At 58.1% G+C, this 16037-nt stretch overlaps 6 protein-coding genes across 6 annotated transcripts; 3 read left to right on the forward strand and 3 right to left on the reverse strand.

Moving 5' to 3' along the window:
• Window positions 1–342: 342 nt before the first annotated feature.
• On the reverse strand, window positions 343–774 carry PG997_005483 (uncharacterized protein; the record flags this gene model as incomplete). Its single annotated transcript, XM_066809798.1, has 1 exon — window positions 343–774. One exon carries the CDS (start codon window positions 772–774, stop codon window positions 343–345), a length of 432 nt encoding a protein of 143 aa, XP_066668721.1.
• Window positions 775–3317: 2543 nt separating this feature from the next.
• On the forward strand, window positions 3318–4622 carry PG997_005484 (uncharacterized protein; the record flags this gene model as incomplete). The annotated part of the gene is made up of 1 exon (XM_066809799.1): window positions 3318–4622. The coding sequence occupies one exon, from the start codon at window positions 3318–3320 to the stop codon at window positions 4620–4622; it is 1305 nt and encodes a 434-aa protein (XP_066668722.1).
• Window positions 4623–5655: 1033 nt separating this feature from the next.
• On the reverse strand, window positions 5656–6021 carry PG997_005485 (uncharacterized protein; the record flags this gene model as incomplete). Its single annotated transcript, XM_066809800.1, has 2 exons — window positions 5656–5703; window positions 5764–6021. The coding sequence occupies 2 exons, from the start codon at window positions 6019–6021 to the stop codon at window positions 5656–5658; spliced, it is 306 nt and encodes a 101-aa protein (XP_066668723.1).
• Window positions 6022–7466: 1445 nt separating this feature from the next.
• On the forward strand, window positions 7467–8980 carry PG997_005486 (Satratoxin biosynthesis SC1 cluster protein 4; the record flags this gene model as incomplete). Its single annotated transcript, XM_066809801.1, has 5 exons — window positions 7467–7659; window positions 7779–7835; window positions 7905–7975; window positions 8031–8413; window positions 8497–8980. 5 exons carry the CDS (start codon window positions 7467–7469, stop codon window positions 8978–8980), a joined length of 1188 nt encoding a protein of 395 aa, XP_066668724.1.
• Window positions 8981–9174: 194 nt separating this feature from the next.
• PG997_005487 (fungal specific transcription factor domain-containing protein) lies at window positions 9175–12309 on the reverse strand (the record flags this gene model as incomplete). Its single annotated transcript, XM_066809802.1, has 6 exons — window positions 9175–9925; window positions 10053–10328; window positions 10400–10666; window positions 10722–11588; window positions 11696–11866; window positions 12170–12309. 6 exons carry the CDS (start codon window positions 12307–12309, stop codon window positions 9175–9177), a joined length of 2472 nt encoding a protein of 823 aa, XP_066668725.1.
• A 797-nt stretch (window positions 12310–13106) lies between these two features.
• On the forward strand, window positions 13107–15383 carry PG997_005488 (uncharacterized protein; the record flags this gene model as incomplete). Its single annotated transcript, XM_066809803.1, has 1 exon — window positions 13107–15383. The coding sequence occupies one exon, from the start codon at window positions 13107–13109 to the stop codon at window positions 15381–15383; it is 2277 nt and encodes a 758-aa protein (XP_066668726.1).
• Between the last annotated feature and the right edge of the window lie 654 nt (window positions 15384–16037).

Consider the following 16037-nt stretch of genomic DNA (forward strand, 5'->3'; position numbering starts at 1 on the left):
ATGAGAGCTACTTTGGCTAAGGTGTTAATACTGGGTGTTTTGTATCGAGCACATGTCCCCTCTTAAGTTGACTTTGGGGTTTTCCTCTTGTGTCAACGTCCAACCCTCCTCCGGCCCCTACCACTAGTAATAGGACGTGAAGGAGGCTATCAGCTGAGACAAAACTTCCTACCCTAGCACAAAGGCCGGTGCACCGGAAAGTGAGAGAGTCTGATCAGGCCATAGTTTGCGCCATCCCTTCGATCCGTGACTCCCACAGCGATACCGGATGGATACCTCCACCCGGGCAAGCGTAAGCGATATATGGCATCGCCGCGAGAGAGTATCGGGCCCTCTACATGTTCACTCTCGACACTCAGCTGGCAGGAGTCCGAAGCAGCCTTCCTTTCCCACTCCTTGGCGACCTAACGATTGAGTTCGAAGCTCCATGTGCCGCGCCAGGGACCGTAGGCGGTGCCATTTCCCCGGCAGCGGCATGGACGAGTGAGAAAAATGAGCGTAAATAAACCGCTCCGCGGTGATGAGAAAGGAAGCCGAGAGGTGCTCCAGGTCGTAGCTCCGCGAGAGGGCCTTCTCGAGCTCGTCGTCTCCGCTCGCTTCAAACTCTCCGAGGTACTGGTTCACGTGGTGTCCAGATCTTCGGGCGCGTCGGTCGAGCTCTGCCTCTAGCTGTGGGTTGAACTCCTCGAAGATGGAGACCATCTTGAGGTGCCTCGGTAGCGCATCCTGGAAGACCGAGGCCAGACCCGTCTTGTACAGGGCGATGTCCTGCATGTCGGTCCAGCGAGTGCGCGTTCAGCTCCAGCTCCAAACTACGACCGGTGGTGGCAGATCCTTCCCATGTGCTGAGGACGGTGAATAGCTTCAGCAGGGCCCGCCCCACGATGGCCATGTGCACTTTTGCGCGAACGCGATCGGAACGGCAGGTGGCGCATTTGTAGGCCGGCTGCTTCATGTTCGGTGCGATGCGTCAAACGAGCGGCCGGTGCCGGACGGCCATGCGCCCGAGCTTCGGCAAGCAGGATGCCCATAGGTTCAGCCGGCCGAATTTTCGGGGCGAGAGGAAGAGGTGCCATTGAGGCAGTTGGAATTGTGGTGCTGTACGCTGAGCGCGAAGTTGCTCTTCTCTGTTGTGGCAGACGATGGAATCGTAGTGAAAGAGGAAATTTGATAGCAGCACATTTTACCGCTGGAAAGTCACGTTGGGGGTAAAACCAAGCTGTTGAAAACATCCTCTCGTTCAATATTATCCTCTTGTGAGGCAGTACCAATACGCAAAGTCCTGTTGACGCCGGTTTTGCTGGGCAGCGCGGGGCCACGGTGAGATGCTTCCTTTGCAGGCCTTACATTTGCCGGCGCCGTCAGGGCTTCATTGCCGACCGCCACCATCAAGCCTTCCCGGGTCTAGGCCTCAGTCCATACATCGAGCCTCGATCATGTCATTGATTGATGCCAGCGACGGGAGACTCGCGTCATTCTTCCGAGAGGGCGTTTGAGGGGGGGAAAAGGAAAGGCTGCAGCGCTGCGCATTTCGGCATAGCCACCGCCGTCCATCATATTTGGTTGCTGCCTGGATGCATGCTTTTCGACAAACGAGAAGGAAGCAGTGCCACGCAACGCACGTACATTGCCTATCAGTGCATGCATTTGATGCGCTGCTTTCATGCTGCCATCTTTGGAGGTGTGGAGGTGACGGGACCATCGGGACTGATGCTTGAGGTGTTCGTTTGCACCTGACCACCAAAGTCTTAGCTTTTGGCAAGGCGACTTCTGGGTCAAAGGTCACAGTCACAAGATGCCACCGATGCGTTCCAGGTCAAATGTGTCTGCGTGTTCAACACACCATTCAAGGTTCCTGGCAGCAATGGTTGGTGTTTGCGTTGTTGTTGTTGTTGTCGTAGGTTAGTGGGTGTCCACCTCTTGTGGGCACCGTTCTGGCGGATCTTCGTTCCCTGCGGCCGCCTAACCAGACCATTAAAATAGGAAAGGAACTGGTTACAACAACTTGCCCGTAGGTACCGGCCGGTGCCGCTAAATTGGGCACGTTTGGCGGGTTTGGTGCGGGGAGCTCAGGGCCCTACTGCCCAGGCACCCAGGCACCCAAGCTTTTACCTAAGTAAGTACCTAAGGGTGTTGATGTTTCTAAGCTGGCAGCTACCTACATGTAACTTAGGGGAGGAACGAGGCTGTAATTTAGCACCATGTGCCAACCTTCAACCTTCCCCAGGGCGACGTCATTTGAAACGGCCGACTTAGGTTACCTGTCACTTCCGATTGCATCGTCGCCTTCATTGCCTAACCGCCTTTGCTGTCGCTTCAGATTGGGATTGGGTCCCGAGATGGCTACTTGTGAGTAGTCGCTGAAACAGGGCCTGCCCGCACCCCACATCATTCCAACGCTTGTGGTGATGATGGATGGAGACGGTTCAATGCGGTCTGCGCGCGTTATGTATGGCCGCGTGAAACCCGCCCAATGAGGCTTCTGAGCACAACGGCCGGACAGTTGGTGTTACACGACTTATCAAACGGCGAGAGCGTGTGGGTGTCCTCTGTTCCGCCCTCTTGTTCCTTATCTTCACCAGGTTGCGGATTGGGTCAAGCAGCAAGCAGCATATGGGCCGGGGAACTGACCGCCACCGAACGCGCCGTATCCATCGTACTTACTCAAGGCAACCAAACAAACTCGGCAGCTGTCTCGTACGTGTTTTCGATGAGGGGCGCCCTCCTTGCCCAAGATGCGAACGAGATGAAACCATCCGACCGCATCCCCCATTGTCCAAAGCCCAGACACCGCCCGCTGGTGCTTGGGTCACATGACGGCGCCATCATCTCGATTTCCTGAGGTTCCGCGACAGCCAAAAACCAAGGAAGGAAGGAAAGAAGGAAAGAAGAAAGGAGGGTTGGCCCAGCCAGCCATGTGTCTTTTTGGGCGAGCTGAGTCCGAAACATCGAGATGCCCTGCTAGCGGCTACAGTGCATGACTTTCCATGCCCTCCACCACATCGACTACATCGTAACATACATACCTAGCCTGGAAGTAGGCAAGGTAGGTAGGTAATTCCAGACACATGTCATCTGCCTTTCAGCTATCCAGCTACCCACTCCCAGCTGTGTGTGTTCGTGTCTCAGCCCCGAGCTATGGATCCCACCACCGGAGTGAGGCCTATAAAGGGGATGCCTGCTGCCACTAGGGTAGAGAGGATTTATTCCAGCATCTAACCAGCCAACTACATTCCTATCTCTCTTCGACACTACCTATTTTCTCAGAGATCTCAAATCATTTCCTTTCGGAACAACTCATTCAAACTGTACCCAACATGGCTTCCAACCACATCTGCTGCGTCGTCCCTCCGTACCTGCTGATCGGCATCGCCGACAGCGAGCAGAATGAGGAGCGCCTCCGCATATCTGCCCGCAACGCCCTCGAATTCAACGGCCACTACTGCACCAAGCGCAAGGAGCGCTTCGCCGCCCTGACCGTCCCCCGCGGCTTCCGCGGCGAGGCCGCCGAGCCCCCGCGCCAGAGCATCGTCCCCGACGTCATGCTCAGGGCCATCTCCGAGTCCGAGGACGTCGACGAGCAGACGCGCGAGTGCGCCAAGCGCGACCTGGAGCACCTCCAGAGCGTCCATGCCCGCGTCCAGCAGGCCCAAGGCCTCCGCACGGGCGAGGAGGATGACTCCTCCTCGGCCCAGCAGGCATTGAGCATGGGCGACAAGGCCAAGCAGCCTGTCGCCTCGGCCGTCTACCGCGCCGTCTACGACGCCCAGGGCACCACCAACGAGGCCCGCCTTCCCGGCAAGCAGGTCCGCATCGAGGGCCAGAAGGCGGTGAGCGACAAGGCCGTCAACGAGGCCTACGACAACGTCGGCAACGTGCTGGACTTCTACCTCAAGATCTTCAACTGGAAGAGCATCGACAACAACAACATGCACGTCGTCAGCTCGGTCCACTTTGGGCAGCAGTACGAGAACGCCTTCTGGGACCCGTCGATCCGGCAGATGGTCTTTGGCGACGGCCACGACTTCCTGCACAACTTCACCGCCTGCGTCGACGTCATCGGCCACGAGCTGACGCACGCCGTGACGGAGCACACGTCTCCCCTCGACTACCAGGACCAGGCCGGCGCGCTCAACGAGCACGTCTCGGACGTGTTCGGCATCATGGTCAAGCAGCGCGTGCAGAACGAGACGGCCGACAAGGCCGACTGGCTCATCGGCGAGGGCTGCCTGCTGCCCGACGTCAAGGGCGTCGCGCTGCGCAGCATGAAGAGCCCCGGCACCGCCTACAACGACCCGCGCTTCGGTAAGGACCCGCAGCCCGACAACTTTTCGAAATACAAGCAGACCTCGTCCGACAACGGCGGCGTCCACCTGTACTCGGGCATCCCCAACCGCGCCTTCTACCTGGCCGCCGTCGCCTTCGGCGGCTACAGCTGGGAGAAGGCCGGGCGCATCTGGTGGGAGACGATGAACTCGCACCAGGTCCCGGCCCGCTGCACCTTCCAGCAGTTCGCCGACCTCACCGTCGACAAGGCCAACAAGCTCTTTGGCAGCGATGCGGCCAAGAAGGTGCAGACGGCCTGGACCACCGTCGGCGTCGTCCGCAAGAGCTACGCCTAGGGCACGGCATTCATGATACTACGGTCTGACACGGTGTCGGACTGGGGCAGGGGCGAGGGCGTCTCTGGATATGAGGTTACGAATACACGAATGAAGTAAAGAAAAAACCACATGAACTGGGCGGATTTTTGCGTAGTCTTTTTTACCCAAGCTACACACGACCTTCCTTTTTTTTTTTAAGCATGTTTGAATTGAATTGAAGTTAGTTCTCCCAAACCTGAAATATCTCATCATCCCGCACACCATGAAGTACAAGGGGAAGCCTACACTGTATCTGAGCCGGTATTTATGGAGGATTGGCAAAGGCTCTGCCGTGCCCGAATGGATGGCGATGAATGAACTATGACGCACAATTAAACAATATCGCTGCATCATCTCAGGCTCTTTCGTCGCATTCGTTTCCATAGATTTGTGAACAATTTTTGATGCTCCGTTGAGAAACGATGGCGGTCATTCATATTCGGGTAGGTAGCAGGACGACCATGTCAGCTACCCATGTACGACGCGATGACCGCCCGTCAGGGGGAGGCGGCGACGACGATTGTTGGCACTGAAGAATACAGCCAGGTCGTCGACATTTGCATACCTTGCGAGAGCCGAACCACGCATAAACTTCTTCCCAGGACGTCTTCGCCCATTTCAACCGAACCTCTCCAACGGCGTCATTAACGTGACCTCCAGACCGCTTCCGCCCACGCAATAAGGAGGGGGCGTCGGCCTGGTGGTTCAGCATGCAGGTAGGTGATCGGGGTCGAGGTGCCGGCTCGGTCGCCCAAGGTCGGCACGGGTGGCGGCGAGACGTGACAGCGGACGACGCGGCAGGAGCACAACCTCCTCGAGGCCCGGACGGGGTTTAGCGAGGATGATGTAAGCGTGAGGGCCACGGGCGCGATAGTTCGGGACATCACCGTGTATGTGTCTCAATGGATTCCAGCCCGGAGGCGATTTCGACTGGCAACGTTTAAAAAGCCAAATGGTTGCAATACATGACAGGTATGCACTACGAGGTCCATGTCAACTGTCATCACCCAGTTCAACTGAGTCCATGGGGTCCAGAGTGTTGAGCCTTTTTCATGTGGTCCTATTTGAAAAGTGTTATGGCAAGGTCCAATTGCTTCATCACACTGGATGGGCGACGTACTGCGCACTTGAAGAATAGGAAGCAGGTTGATCTCCATCGTTTGGATCCTGGCCATATTCGACCATGAAGTTGGATGGCACACCGAGCGTCTTTCAGCACGCCACTACCACGGAGAAGACCAGCTTCGGAAAGTCGTACAGTACCATCTGCTATTTGGCCGATGCGGGTGGTGCTAACTATGCGATTCTGCATGTATGTACGTAGCGCAAGCACAATCTTGTCCGACGGCGAGATAAGGGTGACAGCCGGTGTCTTCATTGGACAACTTGGTCATTGACGACAGACGCCGAAACGGACGGGATCACTGTCGAAGGGCGTCATGGTTGGTAAGTACAGCATGCTTGGGTGACACGCAACCTTTGCAGGGGGAAAAAATCAAAGAAGCGAGAAGCCTATCAGAAAGCAGCATGCGAGACAGAAGGATGTACGCCCGGGCGAAGCGGCCGGGGGCTGGGCGACGATGCGACCCTGGAATGCGACCTTAGCAATTCTAGAAGGCCCAGTCGAATAACCAGAAGCCAGAAGGAGAGAGAAGCAAACTGGTTACTGCTAGGAAGCACGTACTGTTTACAAAACCGGTCGTACGGATAGATTTGATGGCTTGGCCCTCAAGCCAGTGGTGCTCCTCTTAATCTGTTCGGCCGGTATGTAGTACGGCCGGGACACACGGACAGCGCGCCAAAGTGCCTGGCGCATTTCTGTCGCCCCCGTTAAATGACAGGTAAAGAAGCCAGTAAGTAGGTGAATGAGAAGAGGGCCAAAAGGGAAAAAGGCTACCCGGCCGCAGCGAGATCGACAGTGGCTGATTGGAAGATCCAACCCGCGTTTGTCGCCCTACTCACCTCATGTACAGGCTGTCTTTTACCCCAGCCCGTACGAACTACCGTAACCAGTGTGAGAGGGATTGTGCTGCCGACCTGGCAGCGCGCTGTTGCCGGCCGGGAAATGCCTCCCAGTGCGAGAAGAAAAAAAAGAAAAAGAAAAAGAAAAAGAGCAATCGAGATAGCTGGACGGACAGCGAGCAAGACAAGCAGGGGAGAGAGACAATCCTACACGCGCCAGCTGATGGAAAGAATCGAAGAAAGAGGCCGAAGTGATACGTCCGTTTGGCCTGGTCGGAATCGATTTGGCAATGGCTTATTTAACTGGGATGCAGTGTATCGTACCACCAAGACAAGGAGCGAAGAAGCCCGACTTTGCTCGTGTGTCACTCACTCACATCGTCTGGGATCAAATCGAATCTCGTTTCCTCCTCCCTCCCTCTTTCCCTTGCCCTGGTGGTCATTCATCTTGACTGACAATTCGGTTCTGCATGAACGAATGAAAAGTAAATGAAAGCTGATACCCGTCTCGACCGGGTCGAGCTGAGCTTGATCTTGCCGTACGGGCGGCCAAGTACTTCTTCCTCATTGATTCGTTGTTGCCGCCCACCTACCGCCGTAGAGAGAAGCAGGTCACTTTCGACCCAATCGATCAAATCCTGACCACCACTCCCGACTCGTACATAAACGACCTAGATTGCACCCCATCCATTCATCTTGGCGACGCATCGCCGTCGAACCTCAATACCGACACTCTGGTTACCACACCTCCGTGACTACTATCCCGCCGCAGCTTCCCTGTCTTAAAAGGTCTTATATCGCCGTCTCTGCCGTTGCGATCCCGAACCATTGATTTCATTAGCTTGATGTAATCGCACACCAATGGATCCCGAGCAGCCGGCCTACTACGCCGAACCGCCCCCGGGCCAAGTCCGGACCCCAGTCGATCCCCCGACGCGGCAGCGCGAGCTCATGGCTGCCGGCATCGCCACCCTCATCGTCGCCGGCGTCGCCGTGTCCTTGCGCCTCTACACGCGCGTCCGCGTTGTCAAGACGGGACTGAGCCCGGACGATTGTTGGTTTTTCCTCTTCCTGTTCTGTTCTCATGTCTCTCACTCGGCCAAGAAGCTTGGCTTTTTTTCTTTCTTTGTTTCTTTTTTTTGGTTTTGCTAACGAGATGGCAAACACATACAGGGCTAGTGACCGTAGCCATGGCCATGTCCATCTTGGTGACCGTCTTCGTGAAGAAGGGTAAGTGGCATACCATTCTGGGATATATGTACTCTTGACTGCTGACTGACACAACAACCGGCATCGCAGACATTGACCACGGCCTCACCTACCACGTGTGGGACATCCTCCAGAGCACATACCACATCGGCGAGCGCCTCGTAAGTCCCTTCCTTCCTTATTAAACCCCCGGTAATCGTCGTCTAACGCCCGCAGTACGGCCTCCTCTCCTACCTAACCTTCATCCTCAGCGTCTCCTTCGCCAAGACCTCCATGCTCGTCTTCTACACGCGCCTCGCCCCGCAGCTCTGGGTCCGCGCCGCCGCCTACGGCGGTGTCGTCGCCGTCGTCGCCTACTCCCTGATGGCCATCTTCGTCGAGTCGCTGAGCTGCCGCCCCCTGCGCGGCATCGTCGACGAGACCCTCAGCGACGTCGACGGCGCCTGCGACGGCTCCTACCCGGGCTACGTCGCCGTCAGCTGCCTCAACATCGTCATGGACGTCGTCATCCTGCTGCTGCCCGTCCCCATCGTCATCCCGCTGCAGATCCCGACGCGGCAGAAGGTCCTGCTGGTCCTGACGTTCGCCACGGGGGTATTGTAAGTCCAGCACCCCACTCGAGATCAACTCGGTACCCATCAAGGCGCTCTGACCGTCCGTTGCTAACCGGAAATCATCACAGTGTCTGCGTGGTCGCCATCTACCGCGTCAGCTACATCCCCACCCTCGAAGCCAGCGATGACTACGACTGGGACGCCGTCCCGGACATGATCCTCTGCTTCCTCGAGGTGAACGCGGGCATCGTGTGCGCCTCCGTGCCCGCCCTGCGCCCCTTCTTCACGCGCTACTTCCCCGCCCTAATCTCGTCGCACGGGAAGCGCAGCAGTGGCGGGGACGAAAACAACGGGAGGACCATCGGCACCGTCGAGCAGCGCAACGCGGAGCGGCAGATACTGAAGCAGCGTCGCCATTTGGGAGTACCGTCGCAGAGCTCGGGGTCGGGGTTGGGGCCGTCGTGGCATGAGATGTATCCCGTCGAGGCCCCGGATATGCGGTACCACCCCGCTCTCCAGAACGATGATGAGGAGGCCCAGCTATGGATTCCGCACCACGCGTCCAAGGATTCGGGGTCGGTTACGGTTACGGATGGTAGCTCGAGGACGTGATTTGCCTCGAACCGTTTTGCTGATCGGAGGGCATTTCTGCGCAAGTATGTACTAGCAGTTTAGAATTGAAGACACAGTTCCAGACACGTATAGTGAACTGCATGCAGTACTGATAACCCACAACCCCGTGTTCAAGAGGGCTCGACAACTGACAGTTGGATGGTTATGGAGTCAATTGGGCATCATACGATGCGCTAGAAAGTAGAGTAACCGTTATAGACCTGTTGCTCGTCGTTGCTGATCCACGACGAAAGTTCGGTAAATAGCGCGTGGGACGACGCCGTCGCTGCGCCGGATGAGTGAGCCGGAGCCGGCGCTGGGGGTTCTGGAGGGATCTCGGGATTCAGGATGAACCCGACGTCGTATATGGCCGTGGAAGGAGGTGGTGCCTGGGAAGAGACGACCGACGAAATGGTTCGCTTCTTTTGCGGATGGGAATCGATCTGCGCGGCGGCAGCAGCAGCAGCAGCAGTCATCGCACCACCCCCGAGCCCGCGATGGAGTATACGCTGCACCAGCATTCTCAAGTCTCGAAGAACCCGCGCGCAATCATTGGGGAATTTGCTGCTCCTGCTGCTGCTGCTGCTACTACTACTTGCCGATCGGGCATCGAAACATCCGATGGCGAACACGACGTCGCTCATATCGTCGCCGGTATCGGCGGGCTCAGCGATGAGCCCGTGAAGGAGCACGACGGCGGCGGCGTCGAAAACATGGTTGTTATGCAGGAACGGCGCGCGCAGCTGCTTCTGTGACGGCGACGGCAACGATGGCGACATGAGGTGGTTGCTGGCCATTTTCGCTAGTCTCAGGTTCTCCCGCGCCGCGTCGAGGCATTGCCATGCGTACGAGTAGTGTGCCGAGTTGCTTTGCCCAGAGTGCCAACTGCGGCGGTGGTCGACGTGTGCCATCACGGCTCTCCTCACGACGTCGAGGAAGGTGGGCCTTGTTGTCAGTATCACCAGCTGTGTGGCTCACAAGAGGTTGTTAGTTTTGAACAGATCGATGTGTCTTTTCGTTTCCTTTGTCCCGCTTCGGGAAAAAAAGGGGCCGTTATGATGTATCTGCTTACATGGTTGTACTCCATCCGGAGTTCACAAGCTGCGCTGTCGGAGGGGAGCCCATATGATGTATACTGACCAGCCGAAGCTCCACCGGCAGGGTCGCCGACCACTTCTGCAGCATTCTCAGGGTCGCGTCGACATAGCTCGAGTCGGTCAATTTGCCGCCGTCGTGGCCTGCGCCGGACGCCGAAGATGCTGCTTGGTTACAAGTCTTGCGCACAATATGGCCCGCTATCTTGGCCAGCTTCACGCGGGCCACCAACCCTTCTAGCTTGGGGAAGCCACTGGCGACACGAACAAATTAGTCAGCATGCGACAGGTCTCGAGCAACTAAGAAGTGTGTGGGCGAACTTACCGGGAGACTCCAGGAAGCGGCAGATGGATTGACTCGTCCATCAACGTCGGCGGTCGGCCCGTCAATGCACAGAGGCGCCGATCGAGGACGTACAACGTCCAAAAGGCGCTCTTTTCGTATTCATCGTGCACGCATCCTTGATGTACGCCTTGCATAATGGCGATGTGCATTCCGAGGCTGGCGTACATGTAAGCGGCATCTGTTTGGTTGGCCTCTGCCAGGTAGACAGACACCATGACCAAGAGGGGGAGATCGAGCCAGGTACACCTGGCCGTGGTGTCCAACATGTCCCCCCATGAGAGACTTGGCTCGTTCAAAAAACGCATCGCTTCCGTAATATACATTCCCCATCTTGGCGCATGGCAGTGGAGTCTGCAGTGAACATGCCACGGCAAGAGAAGCGTAGATGAAAGCCAGGCGGCGAGGTTTCTGCGTACCATCATCGGGCAGTGCATCGAGCGAGTCGAGCTCCAGCATCGAGGGGTTGAGATTGCCCCAGTGAAATATGCCACCACCGCGAGAAGAACCACCGACATGTGCGTCTCCTTGTATGAACTGCCTCAGCTCCGTGACCATCGTGTTCAGCTCGTCCTTTCGCAGCACACCCATCATTGGCCGGGTCTCATGCAGTGGCGATCTGGGTGGTCGTCGCGGGTTGTGTGTCCGAAAGCGGCCCACCGAGTCGAGTAATGTCATCGTGTCTGGGGGCAAGCAGTCGACCGACCAACCCGACGTGAAGACATCTGCCATAACCTCCTTGACGTGGCCGAGGAATGCGTTTGCCGAAGTAGGGCCTAGGTAGTACTGAGCCGAGCAATCATCGTCGGCTGGGCCACACAGCTCTTCTGAAGACGACGACAGCGGGCACTCGGAGGCACGCCCTCCACCCGGAGAGGCTGTATCATCGCCGTGGTAGCTCAATTGTGCGGCGCTCGTCTCCCATGGACTAGTGCTGGCGCTGGCGCTGACGCAGCCGAGGAGCTGCCTGCGCTGCGTCTCATCCGGGACGGCTTGCTCGAGAAATCTTTCCAGCCGAGCGCACTTGGCCACCAGCTCGTCCCAGTCCGAGCGCGGGACCGAGATCTTCTCGACCGTCTCTGGGTATTGGCATTGCCGGGAGCTGCTACGACACGGTTGGCAAGGGTGTTCGCCCGTGCATTTGATGCGCCTGACGTTACAGCTGTTGCATCTATGTAGACAGAAGCAAGTAAGCAGGTAGGTCCGGTATGCTAGGCGCCGGTGGTGGAAAACGAGCGCTCGCTTGGAGCGGAAACGGAAGAAAAGAAAATGACCTACGCAGTAGACACGCGTTTCCTGTTTTCCGGCGCGACCTTGTTTCGGCGTTGGTTCACCGGCAGGCGGTGCTGGCGCCGGGAAGAAGAAGAGTAAGAAGAAGAAGAAGAAGCTTTTGTGGGCGGGTCTCTCCCCATCTCGGGTGGCTGAACGGTCTCCTCAGCTCTCGCTCTCCTTCAGGTCAATGTTTTAGAGCCGACAAGTGGCGGCCTGGCGAGATGCCCTGAGATGTGCTGGTCGGCGCGGGGGTGGCTTCTGTGCAGGAACATGTCGCAAGGCAGCGCCATTCATTCACTCATCCCGATCAGCTCAACGGCGGCGGCGGCGGGTCTGGCGTCTAAGTATAAGAGGCGTTGGTTCCTCGATGCAATGCAAGGCGTCGAAGGCAAGACATGTGCTTTTTGTTCCGCGAAATGCGACCGATTGCCCCCAACTTCCTTGGCGCTCTATCCGTTAAAAAAAGTGCCAATAACTGACCAAAATTGCGTTGCAGGCAGCAGGTTCCGGCAGGGATCGCCAATCTTGCCGGGGAACGCGGCCACTGAGAGGAAGCAGGCCCCTCTCGCATTCTCCTTGCCTCCCCCAGGTGAGCCGACAACGAGCCAATCCCAGGGCATGTCGGTGCAGTAGTGTTTCAGCTGGTCATCTTCAGCAGACCAGGGTCGGTAAATGTTGAAGGCCGTCGCCCACGTCGTGGTGCTTACTACCTAAGGCAGCCACAGTATTGATGAGGTTATCGAGGCACTGAACGGCCAATGCAGTCGTCGCCCACATACGGCATACCAAGCCATTGGAGTCCATCGGTAACAAGTCCCAGCATATGGAACTTGTCCTACTAAGAAAAGACTCGGTACGATATTCACATACTGAGTGGGTGCACTCCCAAGGGATGAGGTAATGAACGAGACATAGATCGGGCTACACTCCAGCAATAGAGGGGCTACTAACAGCTTACAGTAGCAGTCCCAGGACACCCCTGGAATCCCCCGAATCCCCCAGTTTATCCCCAAGCTTCCCCGCAAAGCCAAGGTGGACTTGGTGAAGGTGGTTTCTTCCCCTCATCACTGCATGTCCAAGCCCACAAAACCCTACCCTTCACCGTCCTTATTCACGATATGTTGAGCACTTTTTGCTGTGGTCTGCTCCGCCCTGGCTCGGTCAATGACCGACCGATGCTGCGACCTGCATGCGCGAACGACCTGCAAAACTGCCAGCCAAGGCCACGCCTATGAGGGGAATCACGAGAGAGCGGGAGGAGGTGCGGACTATTCCCCGGTTTAAATAAAAACAAAAGACCATAAGTAGGTAGCAAGGTGGGCGAACTCTTCGGACGAAAGAGCTGTCGCCTAAAGTTGCTGTCATCCCGTCACTCGTCAGAGCGTAGAGGTAGTATCCGACACTAACTTTGCCTGCCATGAGGATGCTTCAAGCTCTCCGTTCGGGGGCACTCTTGGCTCAGAGTGTCCTTGGTGCCGTAACTGGCCACTCCCGCCAGGCCAACACCACCACCCGTGTTGGGCCCTCCCTGGACCGCTGGCCCAGTGGCCTCCATCTCGCCGTGGACTACTACCCGTCGCAATGGCCCGAGTCCATGTGGGAGCCGGACATGGCCCGCATGCGCGACGCCAACATCTCGTATGTGCGCATCAACGAGTTCGACTGGGCCCTTCTCGAGCCCTCCGAGGGCCAGTACAACTTCACCCTGCTCGACAGGACGCTGGAGCTGTGCGGCAAATACGGCCTCAAAGCCATCGTCGGCACGCCCACGGCCACCCCGCCCAACTGGCTGACGGAGAAGTACGACACCGACTTCGTCGACGTCACCAACGCCACGCTGCAGTTCGGCTCGCGCCGCCACTACAGCTTCTCGTCCTACGACTACCGCCGCCTCAGCCGGGGCATCACCACCAAGCTGGCCGAGCGCTACGGCGCCAACGCCAACGTGGTCGCCTGGCAGCTCGACAACGAGTTCGGCTGCCATACCACCACGGTGAGCTACGACCACAACGCCATCAAGCGCTTCCGCGCCTGGCTCGAGACCAAGTACGGCACCATCGAGAACCTGAACGCCCGCCAGGGCCGCGTCTTCTGGTCGTCGCAGTACGCCGGCTTCGAGGCGGTGCAGCCGCCGTTCCTCGAGGTCTACACCACCAACGAGGCCCACACGCTGGACTGGTACACCTTCAGCTCCGACATGGTCATCGAGTTCGCCCGGGAGCAGGCCGACATCCTGCGGCGGCACGCGCCCGGCCAGGCCATCACGCACAACTTCATGATGCTCTTCACCGAGTTCGACCACCACAAGTTCGCGCGCGAGGTCGGCATCGACCTCGCCACCTTCGACCAGTACGCCCTGGCCGGCGTCTTCGCCTTCGACTGGCTGACCGAGGACGAGATGGCCGGTAGCCTCCGCCAGGGCCTGCCCGACTACCAGGCCATGCACGACGCCCTGTACCGGGGCGTCTCGGGCGCGGCCTACGGCCGGAACGCGGGGCCCTTTGGTGTCATGGAGATGGAGCCGGGCGTGCTCAACTGGAACCAGTACCGCGTCTCGCCCCTCGACGGCATGGTCCGGCTCTGGACGCACGAGCTTTTCGCGGCGTCGGGCGACCTCGTCAACTACTTCCGCTGGCGCCAGGCCCCCTTCGCGCAGGAGCAGACGTTGTCGGCGCTGTTTACGTCTGACAACGTCGAGGATCAGGGCTACGTGGAGCAGCAGATCTTCGCCAACGAGGACCTGCCCCTGCTCCGGGCCGAGATCAACAACGCCCAAACTGAGCAGCAGCAGCAGCAGGCCGACGTCGCGCTCGTGTTCGACTACACTTCCAACTGGGTCTGGTCCATCGAGCCCTACAGCGGGTCCTGGGACCCCAAGTCGGCCTCCTACAAGGACGTGGCCCTCAAGTACACCGACCTCGTGTACACCTTCTACTCGTCCCTCCGCCGCCTCGGCCTCTCCGTCGACATCATCGACCCCTACCAGTCCCTCGCCGGCTACAAGATGATCGTCGTGCCCAGCTTGCCCATCGTCCCCGCCGCCTTCGACGCCGCCCTAGCCTCCTACGGCACCGCCGGCCCCGTCGTCTTCGGCCCGCACACGGGCTCCAAGTCCGCCGACTTCGCCACCGTCGCGGGCCTGAACCCGGGTCTCAACAGCACCCTCAGTCGGCGGCTGCCCATGCGCGTCACCCGCGTCGAGACGCCGCCCGCTTTCGCGCGCAGCGGCGTCGAGTACGGGGGCGCGCGGTACAACATCACGGCGCGCGAGGAGTGGATCGAGTGCGAGCGCCGCGCGGGCACCGACAACGAGAAGCACACGAGTAGCAACGCCACCATCACGTACACGTCGCGCCACCGCGGGCCGGAGGGCAGCAAGCCCGCGGCCTGCGCGCGGGACGGGCTGCACTACCTCGCCTTCAACCCGCCGGCCGATCTGCTGGTGGCGTACCTGGGCGACCTGGCGGTTGGGGCGGGGATCCGCGACCTCGCGGGCCGCGGGGCGGATAAGGCGAATGACTTGGGTAGGTTTGTTCGGCTGCTGCGGCGGGGGAATCTGTTGTGGGCTTTGAACTACGGCGTCGAGGCGGCGGCGGTGCCGGAGGTAAAGGGAGGGACTGTTATTATTGGGGGGAAGGAGAAGAGTGGACAGATTCCGGGGGCGGGGGTGGTGGTTTGGAAACTGGCGGGATGAAATGTGTCGTCGAAGGATGAGTGAGGTGGCTTCATGACTGGCTGCCTGAGTATTTAAAAATAGGATCGTAATATCTAGTGTTTTATTTGATCGGCTGAGCATATTCACTTGCTGGCTGAAGTAGCAGTAGAGGGAACGTATAGAATAATTATACTGCATTACCCGGTGAAGGGGACCGCTTTAGCTCTCCGTACAGGGTCGAAGTCGTCTCTTGCTCTGGTCAAAAGGCGCTGCCTTTTTCCACGTACGTCGACGTCAAGGCACCGCACTTGCCAAAGATGAAGGAAAGTGAACCTGTCTTCCGGGGTCTTTCACCACCTAACTAAAGGGGTGGGACAAGACAACAGCCGTTGACAGCCTACATGTAACTATTCACACAACGCCGTCTACAGTGAGATAGCAATTCGCCTCAATCAAACCAGATGCAAGTTGGTCAAACGTGCATAGCAGGTAGGTAGGTATGTACGCGGCACTCCAAAGTTCTCGCAATGTGCAGCCCGCGTCGCTAAACACGTGGGGGGGGTATCAAAGCCAGCAAATGGTCAGTGTTGGCCCCGGACGAAAAGCTTGGCGTGGTTCTGGAGCAATCAACCGGCGGCGCCAGGGATGAGAATAGGATACCACCCACCGAAGTAACGCTGCACCGCTTGCTGG

Source organism: Apiospora hydei (genome assembly GCF_038363865.1).
Source record: "Apiospora hydei strain CBS 114990 chromosome Unknown utg000005l_segment0_segment0, whole genome shotgun sequence".
Taxonomy (NCBI): domain Eukaryota; kingdom Fungi; phylum Ascomycota; class Sordariomycetes; order Amphisphaeriales; family Apiosporaceae; genus Apiospora; species Apiospora hydei.